Source organism: Bufo gargarizans, chromosome 5, assembly GCF_014858855.1.
Source record: "Bufo gargarizans isolate SCDJY-AF-19 chromosome 5, ASM1485885v1, whole genome shotgun sequence".
In the NCBI taxonomy this organism is placed as follows: Eukaryota; Metazoa; Chordata; class Amphibia; order Anura; family Bufonidae; genus Bufo; species Bufo gargarizans.
In genome coordinates this window covers 137470969-137490436 of record NC_058084.1, presented here as the reverse complement: position 1 = coordinate 137490436, position 19468 = coordinate 137470969, and the positions used below count along the sequence as shown (strand labels likewise).

General features: G+C 43.9%; 1 protein-coding gene across 1 annotated transcript in view; it reads left to right on the top strand.

The window, feature by feature from the left end:
• YES1 (YES proto-oncogene 1, Src family tyrosine kinase) overlaps positions 1 to 19468 on the top strand; it is a 65751-nt gene that overhangs the window by 32998 nt on the left and 13285 nt on the right. The window contains exons 2-3 of the mRNA XM_044292920.1: positions 7546 to 7803; positions 18200 to 18299. Coding sequence (XP_044148855.1) covers positions 7551 to 7803; positions 18200 to 18299 — 353 coding nt within the window. The 5' untranslated portion in view covers positions 7546 to 7550. The remainder of the gene's footprint in view (positions 1 to 7545; positions 7804 to 18199; positions 18300 to 19468) is intronic.

The following is a 19468-nucleotide window of genomic DNA, read 5'->3' as shown; positions in this document are numbered from 1 at the left end:
CCTAGGGCCTAGTGTGAACAGTGCATAATTTTAGGAATTTATTTTTAATATAGTGACACAGAAAATAAGAAAAATCAACTAAAATGTAAAGTGTTTAACATTAAAAACGGATCCGTGCTGCTGGTTGTGCACGCGTCCCGCCGGAGGTCAGCTCCGGCCCCATTGACTATAATAGGGGAGGCCGGATGTCCGGCGACAGCACAGCAAGCATGCCGAGAGGTAGCTGGAATAAAACTACGACGTTCGGCAGGCTGTTCACCCGCCGGAACAGCCTGTTGGAGAAGGCTACCTCTAATGTGAAAGTAACCTTAAGCAGTAGGTTATTTTCGGATGACACATTCCCTGTGCAAGCCACAAACTCCCGCTCCCCTAAAGGTGGCATTAGGTGCGTGAGTGTGTGTGAAGTTGACTAGAAGAAAGACGTTCCAGTGTGTTGGTGCTACGGAATATATGCTTACACGGGTTTCAGAGTTGGCACTGCTGTTTTCACTGGCACTCTGCTCTGGCTGGTAGATAGAACAAACTCTGTGTGTCCCCCTAATCGCAAATGAAAAATAATAATCCCTTTAAATACTAATTTTATTAAGTCAGAGGTAGCCAGAACGCTAGCTGCCCATACTGAATGTCTAGCCTTTCCAGCTCCTAGAAACCTACCACTGACATCCATCTGCCCTAAAAGGCCCCTGGACAGACGTTGCCTTCATGAGAGCCCCTGTAATAGCAGAGTCCATATTTCTTGCTTATTCCTTAACCATGTTGTGTAGAGATACATGGATAACCATGCCACCCAGACACTGCTGTTCAGGAACCATCCCGGGTATTGACGCTCTCGCAGCCTGTGTGAGGTTGGTAGAAGGCGATTAGAAGTAAGCTTCTTAAATGGTGAGGCCTAGAATTTGCTTTCTTCAGTACAGTGCTGAAAATAGTGTACCTAATATCCCAAGAGTACAGATACAGCCTCCGGGTTACTCTTTTTATAACATGTTTTGTATTTACCATTATCCTTAGGATTCCATTAGGGGCCTAAAAATGTTTGTTAGCTGCATTTGCTCTATTTCAATACACTATCTGTAGCCTTTCCTATAGGCCGTTGTCATAATAAGTGTGCGGTTACCTAAATTACTATCCCGAGGGTGTCCTGTTTTATCTAGTTCTGGAAAAGCTCTTTTTAGTGATCAGTGGTTCAGCCCCTAGAAAGCTTTACTGCGGGCCCGGACAAACATTTCCTTACATGCATATGTGGTGAATGGGAAGAGAGCTGATCACTGCGGCCAACTCTGGCGGTGGTTCATCATCCTGACAACAAAAGGATTAGGCAGTTGATATCCAAAACGCTGATCCTTATTTCCTTAGATATCACCCATTGGAGGAAAATTGGGAGGCCTCATACAAATTACACAGTTAGCCGAAATTGGTAGGTCCTGATGACTTAGGTCAGATGTGTATGCCTAGCTTTATTTTACTGTACGTGTGGACTGGACTTCTTGTTATCGCTTAACATTAAATGGGGGTTTCAGAGATTTTTTTTAATTTTTTTTTTTAAATGGGCTCAGAATGGAGACTGCATAAAGTAAACAAGAGACCCTTCTGCTTGTTATCCCTCATGGGCACTGACAGAGCTGTCTTGATACATGACAACAAGCGATGGCAGCTTTATCCCGGACACACAAACCTTACATCCAGCATCTATAACTGGGGCAGACAAGCTGACCTGAAAAAAATCCCGACACTAGAAGAAGATTGCCGACTGAAACCTAGTACAACTTTACCTCCAGGCAACCATTCATGTTCTGCTGTATGTCAAAGGTGACCATAGGCTTTAAGAACTTTAGAATGAGTCCACACATTGCACTCCTGCTTAGGTATGTAAGATGTGGGGGAAACCTTCCAGTATGACTTTAGCCACAAATCTGCAAAATCTACATACAGAGTTTACCTTGGCTTTGCCACAGATATCAGAGGTGAAGATCTGTGGCCTATAGCACAGGGCTGTGGAGTCGAAGTCGAGGAGTCGGAGGCAATTTGGGTTACCTGGAGTCGGCAAAAAATGAACAGACTCCTCCTAGATTTAAACTGGAATAAATAAAAAAAATAAGCAAGTTAAGGCTCCTTTCACACTAGCGTTCGCTGGTCCGCTCGTGAGCTCCGTTTGAAGGAGCTCACGAGCGGACCCGAACGCAGCCGTCCAGCCCTGATGCAGGCTGAATGGAGCGGATCCGCTCAGACTGCATCAGTCTGGCGGCGTTCAGCCTCCGCACGGACAGGCGGACAGCTGAACGCTGCTTGCAGCGTTCGGGTGTCCGCCTGGCCGTGCGGATCCGTGCGGATCCGTCCAGACTTACAATGTAAGTCAATGGGGACGGATCCGTTTGAAGATGCCACAATGTGGCTCAATCTTCAAGCGGATCCGTCCCCCATTGACTTTACATTGAAAGTCTGGACGGATCCGTCCGAGGCTATTTTCACACTTAGCTTTTTTTTTGCCATTTTAATGCAGACGGATCCGTTCTGAACGGAGCCTCCGTCTGCATTATTATGAGCGGATCCGTTCAGAACGGATCCGCCCGAACGCTAGTGTGAAAGTAGCCTTAAATGTCCCAATTCACAAAAAGTTATAATTACTGTATTTTTTTTTACCCCATAAGACGCACCTAGGTTTTTGAGGAGGAAAATAAGAAAAAAAAATTGAACCAAAAGGTGTGCTTTTGGTGGCTTTTGAGCTAATGGGGGCATCTGTGGATGGCACTGTTATGGGGGCATCTTAACTTGTCATCAACAGATCTCTTTCCCCCCCCCCCCCCCCCCCCCATAACAGTGTCCCTGTGTAGTGAATGGGGGCCGCATCTGTTTCTGTAATAGCAGCGGGGCCCGGTGCCTGCTTCATTCATAAAGTGGGCGGAGCAGGTGCGTGACGTAGTGAGCTGCGCTACGAGCGCCCACCCGGCCTCCTGACTGCCAAGTAGTTAGTAGTAAGTAGTACAGCGCTAGATTTAAGATGATTGGAATACTTTAACAATACCCACAAGTTAGATATGATTACCGTATACTCCAGTGAGCGGGGCCCGGTGTAGTAGAATACAGTGACTGCACCGGGCCCCCGCTGCCATTACAGAAACAGATGCCGGCCCCCAGCCCCTCCTCCCTCTCAGCCCCTCCTTCCTCTCAGCCTATTCACCGGACGGTCGCAGCTTTCGCCCCATTAAACACACTGCTATTTTTTTCGCCCACTTTTGCGAAATATACGGTTCTTCTCTACTGTAAGAATAAAGGCCAATGCATGCAGTGCGTCACGTTACCGCAAAACGAACACGTTAAGTGACCATGAAGAAGCATGCCTTTCATATGCTTCACTATATGGCACGCAACGCATAGTTAAGGAGCGGCAATACTTATACTCTCCATTGTGTTGCGTTCCGCTGTTACAGAGAACGCAACGCCCATGGTTACCCTAGCCTCTCACTGATAACTGATTAAGTAAATATGTTTTTTGCAGGACTAGACACTTGTATAAGTGAAGGGAATAGATAGTCAATAGTTCAAGACTGAAGCTGTAAACCATTTGAAAAACTGCTGTCATTCAGCCAAGGCTATAAAAACTTGTAAACTCAGATTGTTAGCTTAAACTTTAAACCTGACTTTGGGATTCTACTAGGGAAATCATGTTTTACAATAAATGCCCCTTCCTGGATCTTCCCACTGCCCTATCTTCAGCAGAAGATCAGCACACAAAGGAGAAGGCAGCAGCTTCTGCCCAACTACCTCTCTGCTATAAGAGCTTAGAAGACCTTGGTGGAACACATTGTGTTTGGCTTTTGCTTAAACTGTTCAATACAATATTGGCTTCTTAGCCAGTAGTTCGGTGGTAATAACATGTATGTTGCCTTTCTTTCCTTCAAGGAATGTATAAAATACATTTGCATATTAAATATAGAGGAGTCTGAGTCGGAAGTACCAAAGAGTCGGAGCATTTATCTACAGACTCCACAGCCCTACTATAGCATATGGAATGTGTATTTACTCTAAGATCAGAGGCATCATTTCCAGCTTCTGTGCCGAGAATCCACACAAGGATAAGCCCAGTCCAGTGAGGCTAAGGTCATGTTCTCATCGTTTGACACATACATTGGAATAAGGTCCCTTCCATCATGTATAGGCTAGAAACACCGTATACTGCACTGTACCCTTATTTAGTCTCCATCGGGCTAACAGAGAGCCGTATGGATACACTTGGCGTGTATTCTGGTAGTGATGTGGATGCCTAATCTATAGCTTTAGGTGCATCATTGGGTTACAAAAAAGTGTGATTCCCATGCATTGGAAGTGGATTATTAGCTGATTTTGTGTGTGAATGGGCGCTTACTGTTCAGAAGGTGCCGTACAAGCTGAACAGAAAAGGATGTGGTCCATGTGGATGAGGCGCTGATGAGATCTTATAAAGGGGTTGTTTCACTTCAGTAAGTGGCATTTATCATGTAGAGAAAGTTAATAGAAGCCACTTACTAATATATTATCTATATTGCTTCCTTTGCTGTTTCCACGGTTACGACCACCCTGCAATCCATGAGTGGTGGCTGTGCTTGCACAATATAGAAAAAAGCACCAGCCTATGTGTGTTCCCAAGCACGACCACCACTGATAGATCGCAGGGTGATCTGTAACCATGGCAACGAGCACTGTATAATGTGATGAAAAAATAAATCCAGCCAGCAAAGCAAGTAATATGTATAATAATACATTAGTAAGTGCCTGGTATTCACTTTCTCTACATGATAAATACCACTTACTAAAATGAGACAACCCCTTGAATGTCTTGTTGGCTCTATGTTAGAATGATGCAGTTTGAGTTTTGCTACTATATTTTATTGGGCGACTTGTGTTCTTTTTGTAGACAGGCCTAAACTCGAATTTGAAGATGCTTTTGCTGATGTTTTAAAAAAATACACTGTATGATTTTATGAAAGAAAAAAAATTGTGGGGACTTGCAAGGAACACAGATGTTAGTTTTCCAGTAGGATTATAATTTGTGGCACCAGGCTCAGAGTGGGTTAAAAATAAAAGAACAGATTCTCACTGGTCCCCTGTCACTCCCATTGCGACACTGCCCCCCATCTTCCCTGGTCACTACTCACAGGTAATGCCTGCTCAACCATCCACTGGCTTGGGTGGTCACCGCTGTGGCGCGTGATTGGCTGAGCGAGCATTTCCTGTGTGTCAAGACGGGACCAGGAAGTAGAGACCAGCGGAAAGGAATGTGGCATGAGATTGGTGAGAGGGGCCTCTATTTTATTCCTGCTGGAAAATAACTTTAATTTCTTCCAGGTCTTTTCTATTTCCAGCCTACAGATGGACAGGGTGGATTTGATTTTAAATCATAGTTTTCTACATAAAGACTAATTCTTGCTGGTATAACTTATAATATGCAAGTAGATGAAGATTTTTTGAATAACAACTTTTCATATTAGTTTGATTAGGTTGATTCTGCATTCATAGGTTTGTAGAAGTTAGGATTAAGGTATTTTTCTCAACTCTGTTCATGTTATAACATTTTTGCTGTGTAGAAGAGGCATATGATCTCTGCTGAGTCAAATTCAGTTTTGAGAACTGCAAAAGTAAACCAAGTATCTGTGATAATATCTTGTAGGCAGAGAAACTGCCCAATAATCTTACAAAAACCTCTGGAAGAGCATGACCTTGTGAGTGGATTAATGGAATTTATTTACCCAAAAAATTAAACATATACAGCCTTATTCTACATAATTAAAAAACGAATCATCTGGCCAGGATACTTCAGAAATATCAGATCATGTAGGGATCCCAGTGATCCCTGAGTCTTCTCTCCGGGGTGGAGCAGTAGTTTGCCCCTCTGCCCATTTACCTCCATTGGACTGGCAGATGGATAGGTGACAAGTAATTGTCATGGGAAGAATTGCTGGAATTTTTTTTCCTTCACTTAGTATTCCCTTAAACCACCATCTTAGGCAGGGAAGTGTGAGATAAATGATTGGGGGGTCCACAAAAAAGAGTCTGCTTCATCTTCTATCCAGATTCTAATGTCCAGAAGGATTTAGAGGATTAGTGCCTCTTTACATGAGCTTGCTTTTTATAGGTCACAGACTCTGTGAATGCAGATTTTATGAATATAACTTCCATTTTCATCCTGAACCCTTTGGAACCCCTTTATAAGTGACGGCAGTGCTTTCTGCTGTGCTGCACGTGGACAGATTTGTCAGCCGTGCAGGAATCCTTTCTGTTTGGGGATATGACCCACCCTGGGAGGTCCCTTGGAGGTTTCTGCTGCCAGGCAAAGATCATGCAGTTGTTTCGCCTCCGCTAGCTTGACATCAGGACACATGCTTTTAATTATGGCCAGATTTAGTTTGCAGTTGTAACAAAACGTTGTGATCTTAAAGAGGACCTTTCACTTGATAAAACATTGTGAACTAAGTATCATGACATATACAGCGGCGCCCAGGGATCTCACTGCACTTACTATTATCCCTTGTGCTCCGGTATGTTCGTGGACGGTTATGGTAGGAGGAGTCTGCCCTTGTTCTGCTGGGCGTCTCCTTCTCCTAGGCTGTAGCGCTGGCCAATCGCAGCGCAGAGCTCACAGCCTGGGAGTTTTTTTTTCTCCCAGGCTGTGAGCTCTGCGCTGCGTTTGGCCAGCGCTGCAGCCTAGGAGGAGGAGACGCCCAGCAGAACAAGGTGCAGACTCCGCCTACTATAGCCAAGTCTCCGCCTACTATAACCAAGTGAGCGAAGATACAGGACATAACGGGAGAACGGAGCGGCGCCCTGGGATAATAGTAAGTGCAGTGAGATCCATGGGGGAATGCTCAAGGTGATGACATTTATTATAACCATTCCCCGTCTTCAGTCAACATCTGGGGACTGCTTATTGGAGTTACAGTGGGGCCGATCTGCAGTACCAGGCATATCCCACGGACAAGAGGGGCACTTTAAAGAAAGAGGACACCTCTGCTATTTGGGGACACTTACCGGATGCCTTCCTCGGGCCGTATTTTTGTCAAGTTTCTTTGCAGTTTGATGCGTTACAGATCTGCATTGGGATTTGTCATGAACTTGTTAACCTTCCATATGAGGCTGGGGTCTACAGTTTGCAGCAGTGTGCTGCATGGCTAATTATTGCATGTCTTATAAAAATACCTTGCATCGAAAAGCCACATTGCAAAGCCGCGGTGGGACAACACCGCCTTTTACCGTGCAGTACTTGGCTACATGGCACAATACTGCAACGTGTAAGTGCAGCTGTAAGAAGATCAGAACCTGTTCTGACACTCCTTTAGAAACGCTGCTGCTTTAACAGTCCTTATTGCAACCTGCAGAACCGGATTGCCAAGGTGATGTAGGGAGCGCAGGTATTCGTCCAAGCATCAGAAAACTTTCCTTTCACCATACCGGTAAATACTGTGTGTTGTACATTAGGTTATTGTTGAACATGTGCTTTATATGAGGAGGTACTGCATTGTTCTCATCTCCACCTACACCACCCAGTTAATATCCTTTGTCTTCTGTCTTGTATAGGTAGAATGGGTTGTATCAAGAGCAAGCAGGACAAAGGTCCATCGATAAAATACAGATCTGAACCCAAGCAAGAACCTATTACCCAGTATGGCGGTGACCCCACACAAGCTGCCCAGTCGACAGCAGTTAAAGGACCACCCACAAACTTCAACAGTCATTCCATGACACCGTTCGGCGGGTCTTCCGGAATGACTCCCTTTGGAGGAGCGACTTCCCTATTTTCACCAGTGCCAGTTTCTTACCCCGGAGGGTTGACCGGTAAGTTTTGGAGGTTAACGTTGTTGAAACTAGAAAATGGATTTAGATGTTTGTTTGTTTTTTCTTCTCTATATGTTGTGCTACAATACTATTCGATAAACTTCAATTTATTTATTATTTTTTCCAAGATGAGGTTTTTAAGCTTACTTTTTAGTCCGGCAGCCTCTCACCGCGCACTGCATTATAGCCAATGGGGACGGAGCGGCAGCACGGCGAAATAACGGCAGGACCGATCCAACAGGGTGAAGAGCCTGTCGGATCCGTCCTGCCGCTAGTGTGAAAGTACCCTTAATTATTGAAACCTTTAACTGGTTTGTGTCTGGGGTATTTTGAACCTTCAGGACCAAACACTGCTGAGCCATTTTTAATATGTATTCTTATAATGGTTATAACTTGTGCTACCAACATGATTTTTGTGGCATTTTTCTCCTAAATGAAGGTCCTTTATCATTTTATACACATAGGGAAAAATTTATTATCCAGCGCGCATAGAGCCAGAGGGGGCCTGTAATTTATGACTAGATGCAACTGCAAGCAGCGCAGGCCCATTCAAGACCAGCACAGCAAGCGCCGATCATGAGTCAGGGTCAAAGTTTTTGCTAGGGTTCTAATAAAAAAATAAAAAAAATAGTCTTAGTTTAAGATAAAATCAGCATTTTTTTTATTACATAGCTTAACTTCTGGAAATCGTTTAGCTTTAACCAAAAATAGACTTATTTGTATTTGTTGTCTGCTGACTCGAGGTTTCCTAGCAGTGAGCCGGGTGACATCAATTGCACTAATGGGCGGTCTTTAGCTCTGCCCTACCCTGTTTATATAGGCTATGGCAGCGCTAAAAACCGCACATTAGAGCCGGTGACGTCACTGGGAACACTGCTTGGCGGAAGCCTCTGCTGAACAGTGTCGAAATGTGAACAAACTGCCCTTGCCCTGCACTGAATCGTAAGCGTAAAAAGCTTTGATGCTCCACTCATTCATAGGTGAATGACTGCAGATCGGGTTGTGTCTGGGTTCTGCTCTGAACCCAGACAACCCCCTTAATTTTGATATATAACCTATTTGAAGGTAGGGTCAATCTACAGGTATTTTGGCTGTGTTACGTATAATTTTTTGCCAGTTAAAACCAGATGGTGACACTTTGACTTCTATGGAAGAGTTTTCTAGGCATGGTTTCACCTGTGCAGAAGTAATTGTTCAAATAGACAGTCACTTGCTATTAATAGAGGATCCTGTGTTATCTATATATCTCCTTAATGACACGGTACTGTGGGTGTATGCCCATCTGACACTATGAAAATAAGAAGGGTCACTAAGGCTACTTTCACACTAGCGTTCGGGCGGATCCGTTCTGAACGGATCCGCTCATAATAATGCAGACGGAGGCTCCTTTCAGAACGGATCCGTCTGCATTAAAATGGCAAAAAAAAAGCTAAGTGTGAAAATAGCCTCGGACGGATCCGTCCAGACTTTCAATGTAAAGTCAATGGGGGACGGATCCGCTTGAAGATTGAGCCACATTGTGGCATCTTCAAACGGATCCGTCCCCATTGACTTACATTGTAAGTCTGGACGGATCCGCACGCCTCCGCACGGCCAGGCGGACACCCGAACGCTGCAAGCAGCGTTCAGCTGTCCGCCTGTCCGTGCGGAGGCGAGCGGAGCGGAGGCTGAACGCCGCCAGACTGATGCAGTCTGAGCGGATCCGCTCCATTCAGACTGCATCAGGGCTGGACGGCTGCGTTCGGGTCCGCTCGTGAGCTCCTTCAAACGGAGCTCACGAGCGGACCAGCGAACGCTAGTGTGAAAGGAGCCTTAAGTAGTAGGGGGACCTGGTGAAGAGAAGAAATTCGCAACAGGGAGAGAGGATCCCAAGAAATGGAGCAAAACTAACCTGGGAGGAGGTGTGACAGAGAATACACACTATCTGGTTTCTTTGTGCACCGCAGTAACCTCGCACAGGATTGGGTTTACCAGTGTACCACTGCTTATGCAGTAAGGGTGGGACTGGGTGATCTGCGAGGTACACACCCACAAAGGGTACTACTAAAGTGGCAACCCACATTGAAGACTCCCTTTCTTCAGGATAAACCCTGCAGAGATGTTGTTAAAGAAAACATAAAATGTAAAAATACTAGCAAGGCCTGCAGAACGTTGTCAGTCTAGTGTTTGTGGAGAGGGTATAGCCCGCCTGGGCAGAGCCACAACTTTTTGCGACAGCTGGGCATATCCCCATGGTGCTGTGTTCCCCAATGCTTTCAACGAGAAAGGGATTTAACTACAAAAACCAAATCCTAGGTGATATGTCATTGTAATCCTGCGTGTGATAATGAGATGACTGCTGTACAGATCAAGTGGCACCTATTATTCGGCTTAGCGGCCAGTGTGAAAAACTGCAGATTTTTATTTATTTTTTTAGTTTTAAACTATCGCATATTTTTAAGACTATATGGTGGGGAATGACAATGCATCTTATAGTCCGAATGCTAATGACCGCTTCCTTTATGAAAGCAGTCATTACTATGGGGGGAGTCTGATCGAAGGCTGATGGAGCTTGGGGGTCTTACCTGGGGTCTGAAGGACCTTTGGGACGGATCTGAGGTCTGATGCGAAATATTTTTTTTCTTTTCCTCCTCCAAATCCTAGGTGCGTCTTATAGTTCAAAAATCGGGAAGTTATTTTTAATTTATTCATTATACTCTTGTATGGCGCTGACATATTCCGCAGCACTTTACTGACATTAGCTACAAGAAAATTTAGACTAGCACATCCATGGTCACAGGGCATATCCATAAAGCAAGTGTACAGAGAACTAATAAAAGCATGGCTGCCCAACAATTCACATGCAAACAATAGAACTATGAATGAAAAAAATAGAAGCTCTAAATTTTCTTGTAGTATATATTGAGGGTAGTGGCCTCTTTTAGACTAAGCAACGCCCATCTGCCTGGGCCTTCTGAGCAGAGTATAAATGTAGCTGGTTCCTGTACTGCCCTGAATATTGTAGGCTTAGGTAAGTCCAAGAGAGGCGGTATATTAGTGTCTGGTACCCATCTGCGGAAGCCACCTTGACACCTGGTAGATGGGCCCGACACACGTTTGATCAAAAATGTGCGCAAAGACCTATATTTTTCATGTTCCATTAGGGAGTGAATGTCTGCTTGCTAGGATACCCTGCAGCATGTTGTACGTGTAGGACTACAAGTCTCAGCTGTATAATGACACTGCTAATACACACAGGATCTTCCCCCTACCTTCTTGTGCAATGCTCTCTAGTATGTCGGCTCCAGTGCCCAGCATTGTCTTCTCACTGCCTGCAGAGCTGTGCAGCTGAAGGGGTTAAGAATCCTAGCAGAGAGTAGACGTCAGTGAAGGGGGGGCGTGGCCAGCACAGCGACTTCTCATTTACAGGTGTAAACGACCTTTATCAGAGCAGGGAGAGAAGCTGACATCACAGGTCATGTGAGCCTCAGTGAAATCTGAGAAACCAGCCACTGGAGATAAAGTGAGTTAATTGAAAAGCTGTTACATTTGCTTAGTTAGGAACATAGAACAAAATATAACTCTGATAACCCCTTTAATTTAGAATAATCCCCATTTCTCAGTTCTATTGTTTGCATGTGAAATGTTGTACAGCCATGCTTTTTATTAGTTACCGACATTAGCATCACTCTGTCCCCAGTGGGGCTCACAATTGTTCCCTCTCAGTATGTCTTTGGAGTGTATGAAGAAAACCACACAAACTCCATGCAGATGTTGTCCATTGTTGGATTCGAACCTAGCCCACTGTGCTGGCCACTGATTGTCACATCAATAAAAATTCTTCCAAAATGTGTATTGGGCTACTTTCACACTTGAGGCAGATTGATCCGGCAAGCAGTTCTGTCGCCAAAACGTATGCCAACTGATGGCATTTGTGGGACTGATCAAAAAAAAAAAAAAAATGCCTGATCAGTCATAAAAATGCATTGAAATGCCGGATCAGTCTCATCCGGCAAAACTGATCCGGCATTTATTTTTTCACCTTTTTTTTTTCGGTCTGCGCAGACCGGAAGGACGGATCCGGCATCTTGAATGCCAAACCTAGCAATAATGCATTCCTATGGAAAAAAAATGCTGGATCCTGCATTCAGGTAAGTCTTCAGTTTTTGTTTTTTTTGCCGGAGATAAAACGGTTTCAGTGCCGGAAAAGAAAAACGCAAGTGTGAAAGTACCCTAACATAAAATCTTTTAATTTTAGTTTTGTGCATTTTATTTTATTTTTTTAAGCCTCATTATTTTACCTATTTATTTTTTGTTTTTTTGTGCTATTGTCCTGCACTTATAAGATCTTATGAGTGCAGGACAATAGTCCAGCAGGTGATCCAACGTGCACAGTAACCTATGAGGTTGTGTGCCCACCCTGCACACAATCAATGCCGCTTCGGGATATATAGCCCGCTCACAGACCTCATGTCTCGGAGGGTATACGGTCATGTGCAAGGGCCCTTAGGGTTGAGCGAAGTCTAGTTAGTCCCCAATATAGCTTCCTACTAATGCCAACCCAGCAATCGTGATCACCAGGACCAGTAGAAGCAGCAGCCTTTGTGCTCACTGAGCGCAATTTATATGAGAATAGATACAACAGACGGGCAGAAAACTGGGTTTAAGGACCGCAAATTTACAGCTGTTAAGTGATTGACCACTTCATGACTTCCATGCGGCTATATATACGTGCTATTTGCACATACCCCGTGCATAAACTTCATGGCAGCTCTTTAATCCAAGTGCTGCAAAACGCTTGGTTTAAAGCTTCTGCCCCTGCACTGCCGCAGTTAGGGACAGCGTACAGTCCAGTAATGCCGGCAAAAGACCAATCAAAGTGGTCCCTTGCTGAGGATCGCTCCGATTGGTTAGTCTGTGCAGACTAACCAATTGGAGCGCAGCATTTTAAAAATGCCGGTTTCAGGCTCTGATCTGCACTCTGCAAATCAGAGCCTGAAATCAGGCATTAGCTGATCTTTGCCCCGTCTGTGCGCTGTAATGTTTCCTGCCAGCCCCTTCCGTGCCCTCTGCCTGATCAGCGCCAAATGCCCATCTGTGCCCCCTGCTTTTAACTTTGCCCTTGGCATTAACTGTTCACTGCCCACATATGTGCCCCCTGTTGCGGTCCTGCTGAATGTGATGGCGGCGGTTCAGTTACTGAGCTGCTGCCATCAGCAGAGTGTGTCAGCTGTATGCTCCCTCTCAACCATCGGGCTGCCGCGTTGTGATGGTAGCGGGCAGATGGTTGCCATATTAACCGTACGCTTTGCAAAGGCGTCTGGTGTTGCCATCTATCAGGGAACCTGATAGTACTATACTTTGCGATGATAGAGCATTGCAAAGTATAGTACAGCCATCAGCCCCGCTGGATCTTCAAGATCCAAGAGGGACTTGATACAAAAAAAATGTGAAAATAAAAAAGTAAACCAATAAAATAAATTAAAACTAAAATAAATTGCCTTTTTTCCTATATCCGCTCATTTATAAGAGAAAAAAATAAAATAAACTAGACATATAAGGTATCACTGCGTCCGTAATGACCGGTTCTATAACTATATCACATGAGCCACCGCATGCGATAAACACCATAAAAAAATGTAAACTGTAAAAAAAAAATTTTTTGTCACCTTACATCACAAAAAGTGCAACACCAAGCAATCAAAGGCGTATTTCCCACAAAATTGTACCAATAAAACCATCGCCTCATCCCGCAAAAAATTAGCCCCTACATAAGAAAATCACTTAAAAATAAAAAAAACTATAGCTCTTAGAACATGGAGACACTAAAACATCATTTTTTTTTGTTTCAAATATGCTATTATTGTATTAAAGTGAAATAAATGTAAAAAAAAAAGTATACATATTAGGTATCGCCGTGTCCGTAACAACCTGCTCTATAAAAATATCACATGACCTAACCCCTCAGCTAAACACCATAAAAAAATAAATAAAATAAAAACTGTGCCAAAAAAGCCTTTTTTTTTTTTTTTTTTTTTTGGTCACCTTACATCACAAATATTGCAACACCAAGCCCTTACAACAGTTTACCACCACGTGGGGTGTTTATGTAAACAGCAGAATCAGGGTAATAAATATTGAGTTTTGTTTGGCTGTTAACCATCGATGTGTTAAAGAAAAAATAGATTAAAATGAAAATCTGCCAAAAAAGTGAAATTTACAAATTTCATCTCCATTTTCCTTTAATTTTTGTAGAGCACCTAAAGGGTTAACAAAGTTTGTAAAATCAGTTTTCAGTAACTTGAGGGGTGTAGTTTCTACAACGGGGTAATTTATGGGGGGGGTTACACTATGTAAGCCCCACAAAGTGACTTCAGACCGGAACTGGTCCTTAAAAAGTGGGTTTTGGAAATTTTCTTAAAAATTAAGAATTGCTTCTAAACTTCTAAGCCTTCTAACGTCCTAAAAAATTAAAATGACATTTACAAAATGATGCCAACATAAAGTAGACATATGGGGAATGTTATGTAATAACTATTTTATGAGGTATCACTTTCAGTTTTAAAGCAGAGAAATTGAAAATTTTTCCAAATTTTGGGTAAATTTGGAATTTTTTCATAAAGGTGAAATATTTTGACTCATTTTTGACTATCATGAAGTACAATGTATTCAAGGGAAATGTCGCACCAAGATGAGAAGGGGATCCAAGCAGAGGTGCACCCACTAACAGACAGCACCCAGTCTGATAGAGATAAATAGATAAAAAAGTGGAAGTGGGGCACTCACTTAAAGTATAGGGATCTTGTGTTTATTAAGGTAATAACAATAATAACAATAACAATGACGCAATAAAATATCATATAGCAATATTACATTGAGGTATCAGAATATTCATAAAAGTGGAGAAAAATAAAATATGGTACTGTCGACAATAAGCAATAAAATGTAGCTGTAATAAATACAGTGAAAGAAGCGTTAATACAATGCTAAGATATAATAATAATATGGATCCCGATAAATATAGATAAAATTGTGAGTTCATAAGTCAGCCATAGGGACATTCACTGATTAAATCCTGAGGGATAGTTCCATGTAAGGTGATCCGTTCCGACAACCAGTCTTTCAAGGGTACTCTCAAATGGGTAGATCAGAGTCCCAAGCGTATGCAGCTAAAGAGTTTTTACTGTGTATCAGTTTGGCTGCTAATACGCACAGCGGCGTCCCGCTGTAATTGCGATCGCTTGTGAGTGGGGTATACAAGTGCTTACCCGAGGCTCCTGGATAACGATTCCTCGACACGGTGCGTTGGTGTACTGCTCCGGTCTCAAGTATAGATCCCTATACTTTAAGTGAGTGCCCCACTTCCACTTTTTTATGAAGTACAATGTGTCGCAAGAAAACAATCTCAGAATGGTTTGGACAAGTAAAAGCGTTCCAAAGTTAATAGCACATAAAGTGACACATGTCGGATTTGCAAAATTAGACCTGGTCACAAAGGGGGAAAATGGCTTGGTATTCAAAGGGTTAAAAGACGCAGGGCTTAGGGGGGTTTGTAATTTCCCAGCTTTGCACTGAGAATGTATTGTTAGATTGGCCTACAATTACTTATGCCCACAGTACACTTAGAGAGTTTTAAAGGGGAGGTGTCATCAGAAAATGACCTATTGTTTAAATCACGTTTTACATAATATTTGGTTGCCTTTTTTTTTATTTTCCTTGTTAATATCTATGGGTTTGTACGTGTTTCCTCCAGATACTCCGCTTTCCTCCCGCACTCCAAAGACATACCGATAGTGAACTTAGGTTGTGAGCCCCATTGGGGACAGCCTGCTAATGTCTGTAAAGTGCTGCGGAATATAATAGCGATATATATATATATATATATATATATATATATATATATATATATTATTTTTTATTTTTTAAACCTAAAATCCTGACGTTTTCACACTGGCCACCAAGCCTAATACGAGGTGCCACTTCTTGGTCTGTACAGATCACTGGACTGCAGTTATCTGCTTATCTGTCATTTTAATCCTGCCTGTAATGATATCACGGGTATAGAGAAAACAGGATGCACAGGTCACAGAAGTCAATGAGGTCCCCTCCTGTCTATGGCCCATATGACTGGGAGAGAAATTACCTGTCCACTTAGGCTAAACATATCCATATGTGGCTTGAGGTGCTCCGCTTTGAAGAGAATATGTGATTTCATGATACTGTGTCACGAGTAGAGTTGTTGCGATACCAATTTTTTGATTCGGTTTCGATACCATGAAAAAGTATTGCGATACTCGATACCATTCGATACCACGTGAAAAAAATAAACAAAAAAAGCCACGTGCATTCCTCATTTTTAAAAATGGCGAATCGCGCAGTTTTTATTTTATTTTTTCTGTTCCGGCATTCACCATCTAGATTTTTTAAATATATTTTAATAGTTTGGACTTTTCTGACGTGGCGATGTAATATGTTTATTATTTTATATATTTTATATGTGAAATTGGGAAAAGGGGGTGATTTATACTTCATATTTTAGTGTTTTTTGTTTGTTTGTGTTTTACACTTTTTACTTAATAACTATTTCCCCCTTAGGGGCTAGAACCTGGGATCTTTCACCCCTTTTCCTATTCAGCCTGATAGATCTCTATCAGGGTGAATAGGACTCTACACTGTCCCTGCTGCTCTGTGCTTTGTGCACACAGCATCAGGGATGTTACCATGGCAACCAGGGCTTCTGTAGCGTCCTGGCTGCCATGATAACCGATCGGAGCCCCAGGCTTACACAGCTGGGGCTCCGATCAGAAGCTGCCACTGCACCACCAATGAGGGGGGGGGGGGGAAGAGGTCCCTGTGGCCACTGCCACCAATGATTTTAATACTGGGGGGTTGAGAGGGGCAGGCGCACTGTGCCACCAATGATTTTAATGGGATGGGTGGGTTGAGGGGGGGGGGGGGGCAATGATAACTACCTCTTTATACAGGAGGCGGGTGCTGCCGGCACCCGCCTCCTGTATGTGTTAAAGACTGACTACTGTATAGGAGTCCAGACTTTCACTATCGGGCCACACAGAGCGGCGCCCAGCGATGTCTCAGCACTCACCATTAGTCCTGGGCGCCGCTCCGTTCGCCCGCAGTGCCCCATTACTGTCTCCTGTCCTGCTCCACATGCTGCTGATTACTATCAGAGCAATGGGAGGAGACATCAGATTCACTAGTGGGCGTTCCTTCTCCCTGGCTGTAGCGCTGTCCAATCGCAGGGCAGGGAGAAGGAACGCCCACTAGTGAATCTGATTTCTCCTCCCATCGCTCCGATAGTAATCAGCAGCATGTGGAGCAGGAGAGGAGACAGTAATGGAGCACTGCAGGCGAACGGAGCGGCGCCCAGGACTAATGGTGAGTGCTGGGACATCGCTGGGCGCCGCTCTGTGTGGAAATAATCCCATCATTGGTGGCGCAGTGCGCCCGCCCCTCCTCCGCCCCTCTCTTCTCATTGCCGCTCCTCCTCCGCCCCTCGCTTCTCATTGCCGCCCCTCGCTTCTCATTGGTGGCAGCAGCACAGGGGGAGGGAGGACAGCTTCCTTCTCCCCGTGCTGCTGAGAGAGAACATGAGCGCGCCGATAGCAGCGCGCTCATGTTCAGAGATACTAGACTGCGCAGAAGCGCAGCCCAGTATCGAAAAAACGGAAATCCCGGTATCGTATCGATACCGGGACAAAAGTATCGATTGGGTATTGAAATTTCGATACCCGCAACAACCCTAGTCACGAGATATATATCCAAGTCTGTGTGTGGCCACACAGTGGTTGTGTTGTGAACTGCAGTCTGTCATGCATTTTCTAACTCTAAGTTTAGCATGATCCTGAAAATAGGATATGTAATATTACACCTGCTGGTAAGGAGAAAAATGGATAACTGACAGATTAATTTGGAAAGTTTATTTTTTTACTGCTAAACCTTGGCAGGGAATGGTTTCAGGGTTTTGGAAGGACGTATAGTTTTCTTTAAAGAGGTTGTCAGGGCTTTTAATATTGATGACCTAGGGTAGGTAATCAATATTAGATTGGTGGGGGTCCAACACCCGGCACCGCCGCCGATCAGCTGTATGAGGAGACGCGCATGCAGTGCACAAGTGCAGTCTCCCTTCTCTCTTCCTGCTCTCTGCTGTATGTCTATGGAACAACAGCAGCAGCGGACAGGAAGAAAGAAGGGAGCCTGCACCTGCGTGGCGTCTTGTCATAAAGCAGATCGCCGGGGGTGCTGGGTGTCAGACCCTCTCCAATCTGATGATCTAGAAAAAGACTAGACGAACCCTTTAATCCTATCTAAATAAATGAGCATTCAGGCATAGAAAACTAGTGTATTGGCTTCAGTGGCCCCTTACTTATCCTGATTGGTTACTTTGTGATTTTTACAGGGGGTGTCACAGTCTTCGTTGCCTTATATGATTATGAAGCTAGAACATCAGAAGATCTTTCCTTTAGGAAAGGTGAAAGATTCCAGATCATCAACAACACGTAAGTAGTTTCCGCTCATGTTGCTTGCATGTTTAAAGGCAGCCCACCGAGGGTAGCTTAAAGTAGTGGAAGACACGATCATTTCAGCTTTCTCCATAGGGAGACCGCTAACTAGAAAACGGTCAATCGTTGGCAGATAGGTGGGTAGAGCAGGGGCTCATAATAAGTGCTTTCAGTAAGATGTCCTGAATCCCTTCTCACCACTCACCCTGTTGCAGACCGTCCAGTGTGGGTAGTATGTGTAGGCCTGTTCTGAACATTTATTGTGGAAATGTAGATGTGTATTTTCGCTAAAAGAATCTGCACCGTCGCATTTACAATCACAAAATTTGGCACACAGGTTCATCAGGTGTTTGGGAAGGTTATAGACCGGGTCTCCGCTCTCTAGCATGTACGTTCCTGAGATATTCCCCAAAAATGCAAATATGGCACATCACATCACCTACATTAGCCAATGGAAGCCTACAGGTCTTTCTATTCATATCGCAACTGCCATACACACGGTCACATGTCCCTTATCAGCCAATAGAAGCTTGCAGGTCCTTAGTCTCTACATACACACAGTTTTACATCAGGCCACCCTCAAAAGATGAACCTAAAAACTCCGCCCCCAGGTCCTTCTGAGCCACGCCCCCTCCCACCCCGCAGCAGGCAGGGATTGAAAAAAATGAAGGTACAAATCAGGTGCAGGGATGTGAGGGAAAAAAATGTATGTATGTGTATATATATAATTTGTGGGGGGTTTTGCAGTTCGCTACTGATCTGTTAGGCCCGCTTAAGCCTTCTCTGAGTCAAATAAATGGCGTAAGATAATCCATTTTAGCGGATGCAAGACAAATGCAGAATTAGTCTCTAACTTTCACAGGCCACAGTTTCTTTGACTGTGCTCCTTTCTCTTCTATTTTATCTGAAAAATCATGCTCTGGTAAATCTGTCTTGAATTCACTGGGGAAATCACTGTTTGCCTGTCTTCTAACATGACGTACAACTATGCAGCGGCTACTCATTATTGATTTGAGCTGAAATGGGCCTTTTAATGGAGCACAATGTAATTACTGTAGTTGTATTGTCCCACATTTACATTTATCCATTACAGTATCTCCTGACAAACTGTGAAGGAGGATACGTTGGCGTTGTACAGCATCTCGCTGCTAACATCTAGGTTATAA